The 11,747-nt window shown below is 56.1% G+C and overlaps 5 protein-coding genes across 5 annotated transcripts; 2 read left to right on the forward strand and 3 right to left on the reverse strand.

The window, feature by feature from the left end:
• Nucleotides 1-299: 299 nt before the first annotated feature.
• Nucleotides 300-770, forward strand: SETTUDRAFT_70135 (uncharacterized protein; the record flags this gene model as incomplete). Its single annotated transcript, XM_008024766.1, has 1 exon — nucleotides 300-770. A coding segment is annotated over one exon (471 nt), but the record flags the coding sequence as incomplete, so codon positions are not given.
• A 630-nt stretch (nucleotides 771-1,400) lies between these two features.
• On the reverse strand, nucleotides 1,401-3,234 carry SETTUDRAFT_183304 (uncharacterized protein). The gene is made up of 4 exons (XM_008024819.1): nucleotides 3,050-3,234; nucleotides 2,901-2,990; nucleotides 2,714-2,836; nucleotides 1,401-2,434 (listed from the first exon to the last, which is right to left on the reverse strand). The coding sequence occupies exons 1-4, from the start codon at nucleotides 3,178-3,180 to the stop codon at nucleotides 1,426-1,428; spliced, it is 1,353 nt and encodes a 450-aa protein (XP_008023010.1). The 5' UTR covers nucleotides 3,181-3,234; the 3' UTR covers nucleotides 1,401-1,425.
• A 304-nt stretch (nucleotides 3,235-3,538) lies between these two features.
• SETTUDRAFT_167732 (uncharacterized protein) lies at nucleotides 3,539-6,400 on the reverse strand. Its single transcript, XM_008024820.1, has 3 exons — nucleotides 6,124-6,400; nucleotides 5,905-6,048; nucleotides 3,539-5,855 (listed from the first exon to the last, which is right to left on the reverse strand). Exons 1-3 carry the CDS (start codon nucleotides 6,295-6,297, stop codon nucleotides 3,990-3,992), a joined length of 2,184 nt encoding a protein of 727 aa, XP_008023011.1. The 5' UTR covers nucleotides 6,298-6,400; the 3' UTR covers nucleotides 3,539-3,989.
• A 316-nt stretch (nucleotides 6,401-6,716) lies between these two features.
• Nucleotides 6,717-8,806, forward strand: SETTUDRAFT_55322 (uncharacterized protein; the record flags this gene model as incomplete). Its single annotated transcript, XM_008024764.2, has 2 exons — nucleotides 6,717-6,774; nucleotides 6,834-8,806. Coding segments are annotated over 2 exons (2,031 nt in total), but the record flags the coding sequence as incomplete, so codon positions are not given.
• A 196-nt stretch (nucleotides 8,807-9,002) lies between these two features.
• Nucleotides 9,003-10,989, reverse strand: SETTUDRAFT_127695 (uncharacterized protein; the record flags this gene model as incomplete). Its single annotated transcript, XM_008024821.1, has 1 exon — nucleotides 9,003-10,989. One exon carries the CDS (start codon nucleotides 10,987-10,989, stop codon nucleotides 9,133-9,135), a length of 1,857 nt encoding a protein of 618 aa, XP_008023012.1. The 3' UTR covers nucleotides 9,003-9,132.
• Nucleotides 10,990-11,747: the final 758 nt, after the last annotated feature.

The following is an 11,747-nucleotide window of genomic DNA, read 5'->3' on the forward strand; positions in this document are numbered from 1 at the left end:
GACTCAGATACCACTGATTGCTCTTCCAAGCATCGAATTATCTCCTTATCGTTAATCAATCGAAATTCTCTATTGAATCCAGCCTTACTTGCAACTTTCACTTTTACCACAGGAATCCCGAATCCAATCACTAAGCCGTCAAACACACACACACACACAAAATGGGCAACCAAAAACGCTCACGCGGCAACCAAAGAAGCAAGAACAAGAACAAGACATCCAAGAAGAAAGAGGCAGAAGCCTCATCGTCCAAGCCCAAACAAGGCAAAGGAGACCAGGCGACACAAGCGGCGCCCCGAACAGTCTACTTCTACAGGCCGCAGGTAATGCCCTACGGCACCTTCTGCCAATGGAACCAAAGCCCGATTTCGATTCCCACAACGTCTCTGGAATGGCTCGTAGCACAAGCACCAAGACCAGGACCAGCCCCGACGGAGGCGAGGGAAATCCTCGCCTCGTATCCTAGTCCGATCACGTTCAGCTGCGCCGAACAAGCCTACATGTTCCTCAAAGCGCTGTATTTCCACAGCGAGCTCTTCTGCACGTCCATCATGGAGGCCCGGTACCCAAGTCAGCACAAGCAGCTGGGGCGCGGGGTGCCGGGGTACGACGACGCAGCGTGGTGCTTGGTACGCGAACGTGTGGCGCGCGTAGTCAACTACTGCAAATTCATGGATGCCGAGAATGCGCGGATGAGGGCCGTGTTGCTGGGCACGGGGGATGCTGAGTTGGTCGAGGCTGGGCGCAGGGATCGCGTGTGGGGGATTGGGTTCTATGAGTGGGAGGCGGAGCGGGAGAGGGCGAACTGGGGATTGAATTTGCTGGGCAAGGCGTTGATGAGTGTGAGGGAGAGGATACGGTGGTGGGAGGAGAGTGGTGGGAGTGGGGTGGGCGAGTGGGATGGGGATTTGGGGTATGAGGATGAGGATGAGGATGAAGGAGAAGACGGAGGCAGAGGCGAGGGAGAAGAGTAGATTGTACGCTCGACTTGTTTAATTTGTAGTCGGGGGGTTCTATTCCATAGCCTCGGGTCGTTCACCGCAGGTTGATGTATGGTGTTAGAAGGGCGCCTGAAACCATTGACTAGAGTCGAAAGGAGTATGGTACCAGCACTGCAGTGTTAGGTGAAGTCAAGTCGTATATGCATGGCACTCAGCCGTTTATTTAGTAATGCTTCCTGCAGAGGTGTATCAGTGTCTGCCATGTCGGATGCTGTCTGCAGTTGTCATGCGGCACACGCTAAGCTCAAGCGGGAATGGACAAGGCACGAGGCTGTGATGATGCTACTGGTCGAATCACAATCACCCTAAATCACCAGAAACTTGGGACTTGAGATGATTCAACTGTATCCAGATCAGGAGCCATTGGTCAGATAGAAAGCAGCCATGATACATTCATACGTGATTTATCTGTCTCGACACACATCTACGAGTTAAAAATCCTCGAATACAGCTTCTCGTGTCTGCCGACCCAGAGATCCATGACGGGCACACTCTGTCCCGCCTCTTCAACCGTCCTGTCCCAGCCCTCGTCCACCAGACCACGAATTCTATCCTGCAGCTCTGCGCTCGCCAGCACCGCCTGCGCCTGATACGGCCCCATGACGCTGGCCCTCACCGCAGCACTAATGACGGTCCTGGCATGCGAGAACAGAAACAGGTAGGCGGCTTGCTGCAGCGGGACATGCAGAATGCTCGTGACGAGGCCCCACAGGGGGGCGAGGTGCGCATTCAAGTGCTCCGAGGTGCGGAGGGCAGCGGAAAAGGCCCCAAGTGCCCTGACAGCATCGTCCTGTGGGCTTGGGCCAAATTCGGTTGGATGATGCTTGGAGGCGTCGTAGTGGGCGCGGAAGCTACGGTCCCAAACGGCCAGCAGGGCGCGTCCCTGTGCTATGCTCGCACGCCGGGCAACGGTACACGGGGTGCTTGCGTCAAAGTCATTATCGAGCGACTCAAGGAGCTCCGGGTCACGGTAGGCGGCGAGGACGTAGGGGAGCGAGGTGCTGGCAAGCGTCGAGAGCGAGAGGCGGAGGAACGTGTCAAAGGCCGGCAGCTGCGAGGCCGAAGGCGTCACGGGCTTGTGATGGGCGAGATACGACTCCAGGCCGCTGCTAAAGGCAAACGATCCTAAGGGGAGGGCCGAGTCGGCAAGCAGCAGGAGGGCGTGGAGAGCCGTGTCGTGGTCCATGGTAGCGGCCCATGGGTGGTGACGTGGAACATGGCCAGCTTCACTCAGCGGCGACGGCGGCGTCGCGACGGGGGCGGCGGGGTTCAGGCGGGCCTTTGCATGGTGCAGACGCCTCTCGAGGTCGGCAATCTCGTCGTGGAGAGCGTCTTGGTCTTGTTGGTGTTGGGGTGCCTTCATTTTTGTGGGTCGAGAAGGAGACGCAGCTAAGTAGCGGACGGGTACAGGGCGGGGCTTGGCGACATTTCCACTCTCAGCTGGTAAGTATCAGGACGTCTCGGCGGCAACGGCCAAATCAACCATGTATGTATGTAACAAACGTCATGATTCATAGCTAGCCCTTTCAGGCACCCAGGCCCAGTCCATCCATCCATCCATCCAAGAGACAGAGCCCATGCCCACCATCCAGTCCAGTCCACCGGGAAAAAAGGGTATCAGTAAGTAAGTATACATGTCTGTGCCGGTGCGCCAAAAGAAATTCGTATCCCGTCGCCATTCTGCACGCCGCTGGAGGGAGTGCACAGCCTACGTCTCTGCCTGCCCCTCGTCCGCTTCCCGCTTGGGAATATCAGCAAACTCGAGCTTGCCGCTGTTCTTGGCCGCCTCGAGGTTCTTGGAGCTCGTCTTCTTGAACAGCGTCTGTGGCTTCGATCTGCAAGATGAATCAGCCCCCGTCGGCTTTTGCATCTGGGCACACGGTGCTGTCGCCTACTTACTTCTTCATGGCGTGCTTGTTCTTGAACGCCTGCAGCTTCTGCGTGGCGGGGCTCATGATGTCGTCCGATGGCGACACGTACTTGGGCTCTCTGGCTGCCTCTTAGTGCCGCGCTACTTGGCGTCCTCGGCCCATTGATATCAAACTTACTGCTTATCCTTGAGGCGCGACTGGAGCACCTGGCGATGATAGTCGAGGCTCTTCATGTCGGCCTTTTCTGGCGAGCGCATGGGCCGCATGTGCGCGTTGGTGTCGCGGGCGCCAAGGACGTTGGAAGCCATTGGGTGCAGTAGATGTACAGTACAGTACAGTACAGTAATTGTGTGACTAGCTTCAGGGTCTGCGTGGGCTGCCTTGTTGTGTTTTGTTTTTTCCACGGGCAAAGAGTGGAATGCAGCCGGTTTATATGCAAACAGGACGGTCCCTGGCAGTCTTTGACGCGTGCACGTGTCGTGGTATAGTCGCCGTTTCCATAAGTGTTCATGTCAACGGGTCGCGTGGGGCAACGCCGCGTGCACGTCATGGCTCGGCTCAACATGCCCTTCTCTCGCAGCCGTCGCGTGGTTGGCTGCGCGCGCACATTCGCCCGCAGTGAGTCACAGCATTCCACTCGCCTTGGCCGGCACAAACACTCTCCCAGACGACTTGCTTTGGCATTCTCTCCCTCGCATCTCTCCCCAACGCCATAGAACCTATCATGCTGATCTAGCCCACGCCCATTGAAACATCCTGACCGTCAAACTCGGCTCAGGCCATCTACCAAAACATGCAAACCCATGTCGTTCTGAACATGCATCACAGCTCTCATCGTACATGCTCCCCCTTCTGCCAAACACCAACGCTATATATCGAAAGCACCCACGACCCGTCCCAGAATCAATCAAGAAATAAATAATAGAAAAAAAAACGCCAACGCATCCAAGGCACCGCGGGGTGCCTCGTCTCCACATTTGCCCTCAACGCTCTGCTGAAATGGTAAGAGAGAGAGACAGACAGAGACAGAAAAAAGGAAGAGCACTCGAACAAATGCCGGTAATGTACATGACACAATGTCTAGTAAAAAGAGAGGGCCAAGACCGAGTCGTGGCTATTACAAATGTACGCGCATCGTGTCGTTGCTGCCAAACGCCTTGCCGCAGTTGGGACACTTTCTCGCCCGGTTCGTCAGCCGGTCCTGCACACACTGGTCGCAGAACATGTGCCCGCACGTCTTGATGACCGTGTTCTTGAGCTTGCTCTTGCAAATCTGGCACTGGATCAGCAGCTCCATCGTCGACACCTCGGTGCTCTGGTTGGCCGTGCTCTTCTTCTTGTAAATGTGCACCTGCTTCTCCAGCCCGCTCACTTGCGCCGCCAGCTTGTCGCGCTCCGTCTCGGCCTCGCGCTGTGCGTGCTTGGCTGCTACACACGTCGCGTCCTTGGCCTCGACCAGCTTCTTGAGCTCCGCTATCTGGCCCACCTGGCCCTCCGACGTAATCGCGTTCTCGCTGACCTTTTGCTGCAGCTGCCGGTGTTGCATCGACAGATCGTCCATCTGCGACCGCATTTCCGCCGTCTGCTTCTCCAGCTTGTCCACCAGTGACCGGCTGAGTGAGTCCGCCTCCTTCGTATGCGCAACCACTTCCGTGGCTTTCGTAGACTGCGCCCGAAGAATCCGTATTTGCTGCTCTAGCTCTCCCTTCGTCTTCATTGCTGCAAAAAACTTTTGGTCCGCCTTGGCCTTGTCCGCGTGGGCCTTGGCAATGTTCTCTTCCCATGTAGCAATCTCGGCAATCTTCTTGCTCGCAATCGCTTGTGCCTTCTTCCATGCTGCTTCCATTGCCGGGAGCTCGTTGCTCAGCAGCCGTGCTTGGCTCTCCAGTTTCAACACCTTGGCCCGTAGCTGCTCGGGCGTCAAGTCGTCCAGCTCCGCGCCTTGCTGGCCCATGCATGCCTGCTGTTCGCCAATCTGCACCCGCAGTCGCTCGCATTCCGACTCCAACGCAGCAATTCGACTGTCGCACGCACTCACCAGCTGCTTCGACTGCTCAATCGACTCCTTGGAATCCTTGTGGCTGGCTTCCAAGACGTGGTTCTTGCTAACCAGCTCATCACGCGCGTTTCGAATCCGCGCACAGTTTGCTTCTGCTTGCGAAACGTGGCTCGCATGCTCCGCCAGCGTTGTGCGCACTTCTTCATCAACCTTGATCCGATACGCCGTCCGCTCCGCCTGGTTCTTTTGCGCTTCTTCCCGCAACGAAATGTTTTGTGCTTCCAGGTTGTTGATGCGCTTAATCACGTCTTCGTGCTGGCTTTTGATTGCCTTGAACAGATCCGTCTTGGCATAGTCATCATCCGAAAGCCCCGTAAGCTTCACCTTTAATGCCGTCAACTCTTCAGTCAGTTTTTTGTTTTCCTGCTCAATCTGCTCAAGATGTTCTTTCCGCTTGGCAGCCTCGGCTATGGCCTGATTCTTTGCAGTCTCCAGCTCCTCGTTAATGGGCCCGGGCGACGTGCCGTTCACCGCCTCTGTTCCGTTGCCCGCTGACGGAGCCTCCTCTTTCGCCCCAGCACTGGCCCCGACTGCTTGCTGCTCGAGCTTCTGCACCTGGGCGCTTTTTAGCCGGTCCAGCTTCTTTTCAGCAACAAGGTAGCGGTGCGTAGCCGTGTCCAGCCGGTCAGACAGTTGCTCCTTTTCCGTGGCCACCCGCTGGAGTCGAATGACATGTTCCTTTTCGCTGGCTAGCAGCTCTGAGAGCTTTTTCTGAAGTTGCGCAACCTCGGGACTGGCAGCAGGAAACTTGGCAAACAGCTGCGAGAGGGCAGAAAGAATCTTTTCCCTGCGCTTGGACAGGTGCTCCTTGAACGTGGCATTATCTTGGCAGAGCAGGGCACCAGGGACCGAGGGAGCGGATTCCGAAGCGGCTGACGATGTCGGCAGCTGGTCAGCCCCCCGGAGTTTGATTTCATCGATAAGCTAAGAAGGCATTAGCGTCACCTCAATCAAATTCCGGGAGTATACTGACCTGATCAAACCAAGCATCAATTGTTCGCAGATGGTCGTCGTGGTGCCTGGAGCGGCCCTCCAACTCGCTCAGTTGTGACTCGACCGTGGCCTTTTCGCGTTTGAACTCGCGCATCTGGCGCAGAATGGCATCTTTCTGGAAAGCCTGTAGCGTAGCAGTGTCAGCGGGGGGAAGCGCCGGGGGCCGGGAGCGAGGGCAAGAGGGCATCGGGGAGCGAACCTCAAGGTCATCTTTCCAGGGCAGGTCAGCGTCAGGGTGGGAGCGAGCACCGTTGACCGCCACGGCTTGCCGCTTTGCGGGAGGCGCAGCGTCGTCGGCGATGGGCCGTTTGCGGTCCTCCATCTTGACAGGGTCAAGCGATGGGGGTGCGACTGTCCTGGCTTCGAGCCTCATCGAGGTGACGCCGCCTTTGTCTGAAGGGGGCACCGAGAAATGGGCGCGCGTTCAGACCATGAAGGAGCAGACGGGCGGCGACTGGCGGTCGAGATGCGGCGGCTAGGGGGGGAGGGTGGTTACGTGTCGTGTGAGGAGGCCGTGGTAGGTGAGGAGAGGGTGGGCAGCCGTCGAGCGAAGAGAGTTGCTTGGGTGCCAAGACGGTGGCTAGTGCCGCGCTAGCAGCAGCCTGGTCTGTGTTGGGGGTGCGCCCACGCTCTCTCTTTTGCTCTCGTGCTCGGACAATCCACCCCATGTGAGAGAAATTGCCAGCTCGATAGTGGCCAATATCGCCCCCCCCCGGACCCCCGGCTTGGACTGGCCAGCCATCCTGCTCTCTCGCCATGTCGGCCGACGACGCCTCCAGCCAGCCGCCCGCTGCCTCTGCCTCCGCTGCCGCGCCCAAGCCAGCCGCGACGTTCAGTTCCTTCATCAACAGTGCGTTGCCGTCGTCGTCCCCCGTGCAAAAGCACCGAAGTGGGCTAAGCCTTGATTAGAGAATACGACGGGCAAGAAGTTTGCGCCCAAGGCTGCGCGCAGAAGACCAGGCGCCGCCGCTGTCCCCGCTGCCCCAGCCTCTACGCCTGCGTCGTCTGCGCCAGAGACTCCTGCATCCACTGCCGTGCCCCAAACTTCGCAGCCTGAGCCCGAGTCCTCCAATGCACCATCCGTGTCCTCCAATGCACCTGCCGAGTTCTCGACCCCTGCCCAGCTACCTACTCCGCTTGCGACCCAGGAGCCTGCAGTGGAACCGCCACCTGCCCCTGCGCCCGCGCCTGTAGTGACCGCCGCTGCAAGCCCACGTCTCCAGTCACAAGCCGACAGTAATTCCCATGCTGCTGTACAGCCTCTGACAGCCCAAGGCCTAACTACCCAGTACCTGGAAGACGACATCCACGCCGGCAGATCGCCCAAGAGACGGCGCATAGAACCACCCGCCACACCAAGTCAACACGAGAGCGAACAAGGCCCACAGCAACAGTCAGCGCTTGGAACCGCCGTTCCTGTCGATGCGCCCCCCGCCGCCGCCGCATCTCAGGAAGAAGAGCCACTGACCGCCGACAATGCACGACACCCCAGTGACCCACAGGCTCTTCCACAGCCGCGAAAGAGGAGGAAGTTGCCTTGGGTAGCGGTTAATCACCCTGCCGAGGGCGATGAAGAAGCGGCTGCTGCTGCACCCGGCCAAAAGCCTCGTCCACGCGCAAAGAAGAAGACGACCGAGCCTGCCACACAGGACGGCGAAGATGCTGCAGCTCCGCCAAAGAAAGCGAGGAAACCCAGGAAGCCAAAGGTTGCATTGAGCAGCGAAGTGGTTGAAGGGCTCGAAAACGAAGTAGGACGCATTGCCGACGAGATTGTAGCGGCTGCCGTAAAACGCAAGCCCAAGCCCCGAAGAAGACGACAGGCGACTCCAGAGGGTGAAGAAATTGACGGAATTGAGGGTGAAGACGGCACGAGAAAAGAAAAGAAACGAAAGGGGCGACCGCCGCGCGAAGCTACCCCATCAGACGCAGAAGACCGGGTCATTGACCCCGACAACACTTACATGGACTCCCTTGCCGCTCATTCAGTCCGCTGGGGAAAGTTGTCTGCCAGGGAGAAGGAAATGCGCACGATTGATTGGGAAGCAGTCAAAAAGCGTCGCAGAGAGGAAGATTCAAGGCCCATCTTCTCCAAAGCAGAACAGGAAGCCGCCGACAGGGCTTTAGCTGAGGCAGGAGCAGAGCTCGCTGCGCAAGCCGAGCGAGGTCCTCAACTTCGACTCAACGCGGATGGCGTCATGGAGCTAGTACCCGACTCTGGGACCATCGACCGAGAGGGTGACGCGGAAAAGGAGCTGGATGCAATGATTGTCACTGAAGACCAGGACATCACAGCCCGTATAACGACTCGTAGCTTTATGAAGAACAACAAGCGCCATCCCAATGAGTTTCTCTTGCCAGGGCAAGGACGTCGCTGGAACAGCGAGCTTACAGAACTCTTCTACCAAGGTCTCAGGTCTTTTGGCACAGATTTTCAGATGATATCCCAGATGTTCCCAGGCTTCACCCGACGCTCCATCAAAACAAAGTTCACTCGCGAAGAGCGCGAAAATCCCGAAGGCGTCAAGGCAGCACTGCAAGGTCGTAGTGAACTTACCAATGGCGGCTGGGGTGTTTTCCTTGAGAAATCGAACAAGACAGAAGAATCGTTTGCGGATGCTGATGAGATTAAGCGACAGATGGCTGCGAAAGAAGCCGAATTCAGGGAGCGCATAGCAGCCGCGAAGGTCGAGGCTCAGGAAAGAAAACGGCAGAGAGAACTGGCTGGCATTGACGAAGATGGAAATCCCTTGGGCGACGGATCCGGGAATAAGGAGAAGGGAAAGAAAAAGAGAGGTAAGAACAAGCAAGTCACGTTCCAAGAGGAGCAGGGCGTGGAGATTGTGGGACTAGTGGGCGACGACGATACCTGGGGTCAGGAGTAGTGGATGGCTTGGTGTTTACTGGTAGTAAACAAACAAGGCAAATATTTAAGGTGATGAATTAGCTATGAAACAGAGAAGTCAATCATGGATGAATATGATACCCATATAGATTTACAGCCTTGGAGCAGGCTAGTCAATCCCAATTACATTACTAATGTAATCATTGTACATTAGATTAACACTTAGTCTGAAAATAGTGGAATTTGATTTTACATTAACTTTCTGATTTAGAGTACAAAGCATCAGACGCAACGCCATATTGTGCACCGTCCTATGCGCCGTCCCTATCGCACAACGATCAAACTGCATAATATATAAGGGCAGTCTCACTTGGCAGCAAACCTACTCTTAGCCCTCAACTTGGCCCCAAAGAAGAATAGCACGTAGATACCCGCACTACATCCCGCAGACAAGCCCGCCAGCAACGAGACGCCGCGGCCCACGCCCAAATTATGGAAAAGCGGGTATGAAAAGTGAATTGCACCAGCGGCGAGCGCACTCCTTGTGAAATCGTTTCCAGCAAACAGACTCGCCGCGTACTGAGGATACACGAGCGGCAGGTAGAGAAAGATGCACTGGATGAGCAGGAAGATGCCGATGGTGGTAAGGACGATGCCAATGCAGGACACGATCCAGTGGATATCCGGGCGGCTGGTCCAGCCAAAGATGAAGAGGCCAATGGGGACCAGGAAGGTGACGAAGAGGGCGGGGATCAGACGGCGCTCTGGAGCCCCGAGACCATGCAGCCGGATGCCGGGTTCCACGCGGGTATAGATGTACCACCAGTACCACGCGATGCTTATGACGACGCCGACGGTGACGGAGAGGAAGGTCAGGCCGAGCTCGCCGAGGTTGAAATGGTACATTTCGTTGTAGACGAGGGGGAAGGCTTCGAAGAAGGAGTAGAAGATGCCGTAGATGATTGCCGTGTAGACGGCGGTAAAGGCGATGCTAGGGTCGAGCAGCATGAGTTCAAAGGGACGCCAGAGGGCCTCGATGGCGATGGCGCGCGGAGAGAGGCTGGCTTGGTCGATTTCAGACTGACTGCGGAGACGCGAGTCGCCTGTTAGATGGCGCAGGCGTTGGGCGCGGCGGAGCAGGATGTTAGCGGACGAGGTTTCAGGGAGGAAGAAGAAGAGGGCGAGGAAGATGGGGCCGTTCATCCAGAGCATTTCCCACAGCGACCAGCGCCAGTTCTCGGCTGCGACACTGAAGCCGCTGATGATGGGGCCTAGAGCTGGTCCACAGGTTGCGGCAAAGGCCCACAGCGAAAGCACGTACGGCAGCTTCATCAGGCTGTACATGTCCTGCAGTGTTGCGCCGCCCGTTGCCAGACACGGGCTTCCGAAGAAGCCTTGCAGAAAGCGGAGCACGATGAGCCCTGCGAAGTTGTCGACGAGCGCCGTGGGTACCAGCAGAATTACGAAGATGGCGTACGAAACAATGTATGGAGGGTTCCGCCCGATGATGGGTATCTCGCTCAGGGGCGAGAACAAAAGAGGTCCAATGCCATAGGCCAGCACGTACACGGAGAGGCCGAGAGAAGCAGCACCAATTTGCACGCCGAAGCGCGCCATGACGCCCGGTATGCTGGGGCTGTAGATTGCACTGCCCATGTAGACGCCCATGGTGTACATGAGTATCAGGCCAAGGACCAGGGCCTTTTTGCCAAACGACCAGTTTTGCGGGTTCGACTCATCGTCCGTGTCGTACCAGTCCACCAATATCGTGCCATCGTCAAGTGTCTCGGGCTCGATTGGGCGACTGGGGCCCCGCTCTACCGATGCTAGGGAGAACTGCTGTTCAAGGTCTGCTTGGGTGATTGACTTGTGCAGCGCTGTTCGTGTTCCTACGCGAGAGATCTGTGTCCGCGCCGTATGCTGTGTTCGCGCTGTTTGTATCTTTTCCAAGTCGGTCGCCGAGTCTTCGGGTTCTGATGGTTGTTCCTCCAATGGCTTCTCTGGATCAGGCTCGCACACTTCTTCGGTTGCAGGGCCCTCTGCTTCGATTTCTGGGTCGCGACTGGCGTCTGAGACCAGACGCTTAGGAAGCCGGGTATGGCGGGTGTATGCTGCGGGTATTACGAAGTCTGGAAGTTCTTCTGGGTATTTGAGGATGCGGTTGTTGGTGAGATATCTCAGGATTTGCCCAATCGGGGCATCCCGGATGAGGGCGGACACCATTTTTGGTGTAGCTTACACGTGCTTTGAACGTTTGGATATCTTATATGAGGAATAGGTAAGTTTTGTTAGAGGGGATTGCTGCGGTAGAATGCTTGATTTGATTGCTATAGTAGAATGTGAGCTGATGAAACTGTACTCGCGACCTTCAGTCATACTTATCCTCGCTCTTACACCTACTTCTCTTCTTGACGCTCCAACTTCTACGGACATGTTTGGTAATCTTCATGTGCCAATGTTCTTTGTAATCGGAGCATCTCACAAAGCACAGCTGAGATGCCATGGCCGCACCAAATCTCTCGGCGTAAAAGCCACAAATACAGACAACGAGTAGGATTCAATCATGACGTTAGATTGCAGCATAAAGACTGAAGATTAGCACGACACGTATGTCTGCTGTGTTGAGAAGACAGCACGCCATTCTGCTGGAATGCAGAAGAAGCAAGTTCTTTGCACGCTTTCTAAGCACGTTGCCCTCACACACCAACTTTTAAGCAGAAATCTTTCATCAAAACTCGTCAATTTTCTATCAGATATAGGGGTAACACGTCGCGAGAAACCGATTTACGCCACCTCTAATGTGTGCAGCCCTCTCGTTGAGGTGCTAGAGGGGGTATTGTCGGTATTCTTGCGACGTGTTCGAAATGCGAAAATCTTCGAGAACGCACAGACCGCCCCAATGACCAATAGGGAGACTACTAAACGAAACCAAAAACAATTAAAAACACCAAATAAAAACAAACAAAAATACAAAAAATACC

Source organism: Exserohilum turcica, assembly GCF_000359705.1.
Source record: "Exserohilum turcica Et28A unplaced genomic scaffold SETTUscaffold_13, whole genome shotgun sequence".
NCBI lineage: Eukaryota > Fungi > Ascomycota > Dothideomycetes > Pleosporales > Pleosporaceae > Exserohilum > Exserohilum turcicum.

Coding starts and splice junctions, on each gene's coding strand:
- SETTUDRAFT_183304 (XM_008024819.1), bottom strand. CDS start 3,180: ATGGCTTCCAACGTCCTTGGCGCCCGCGACACCAACGCGCACATGCGG. Junction 2,991..3,049: donor TCGCGCCTCAAGGATAAGCA/GTAAGTTTGATA, acceptor AGAGGCAGCCAG/AGAGCCCAAGTACGTGTCGC. Junction 2,837..2,900: donor AACAAGCACGCCATGAAGAA/GTAAGTAGGCGA, acceptor TTCATCTTGCAG/ATCGAAGCCACAGACGCTGT.
- SETTUDRAFT_167732 (XM_008024820.1), bottom strand. CDS start 6,297: ATGAGGCTCGAAGCCAGGACAGTCGCACCCCCATCGCTTGACCCTGTC. Junction 6,049..6,123: donor CCTGGAAAGATGACCTTGAG/GTTCGCTCCCCG, acceptor GCTACGCTACAG/GCTTTCCAGAAAGATGCCAT. Junction 5,856..5,904: donor TTGATGCTTGGTTTGATCAG/GTCAGTATACTC, acceptor ATGCCTTCTTAG/CTTATCGATGAAATCAAACT.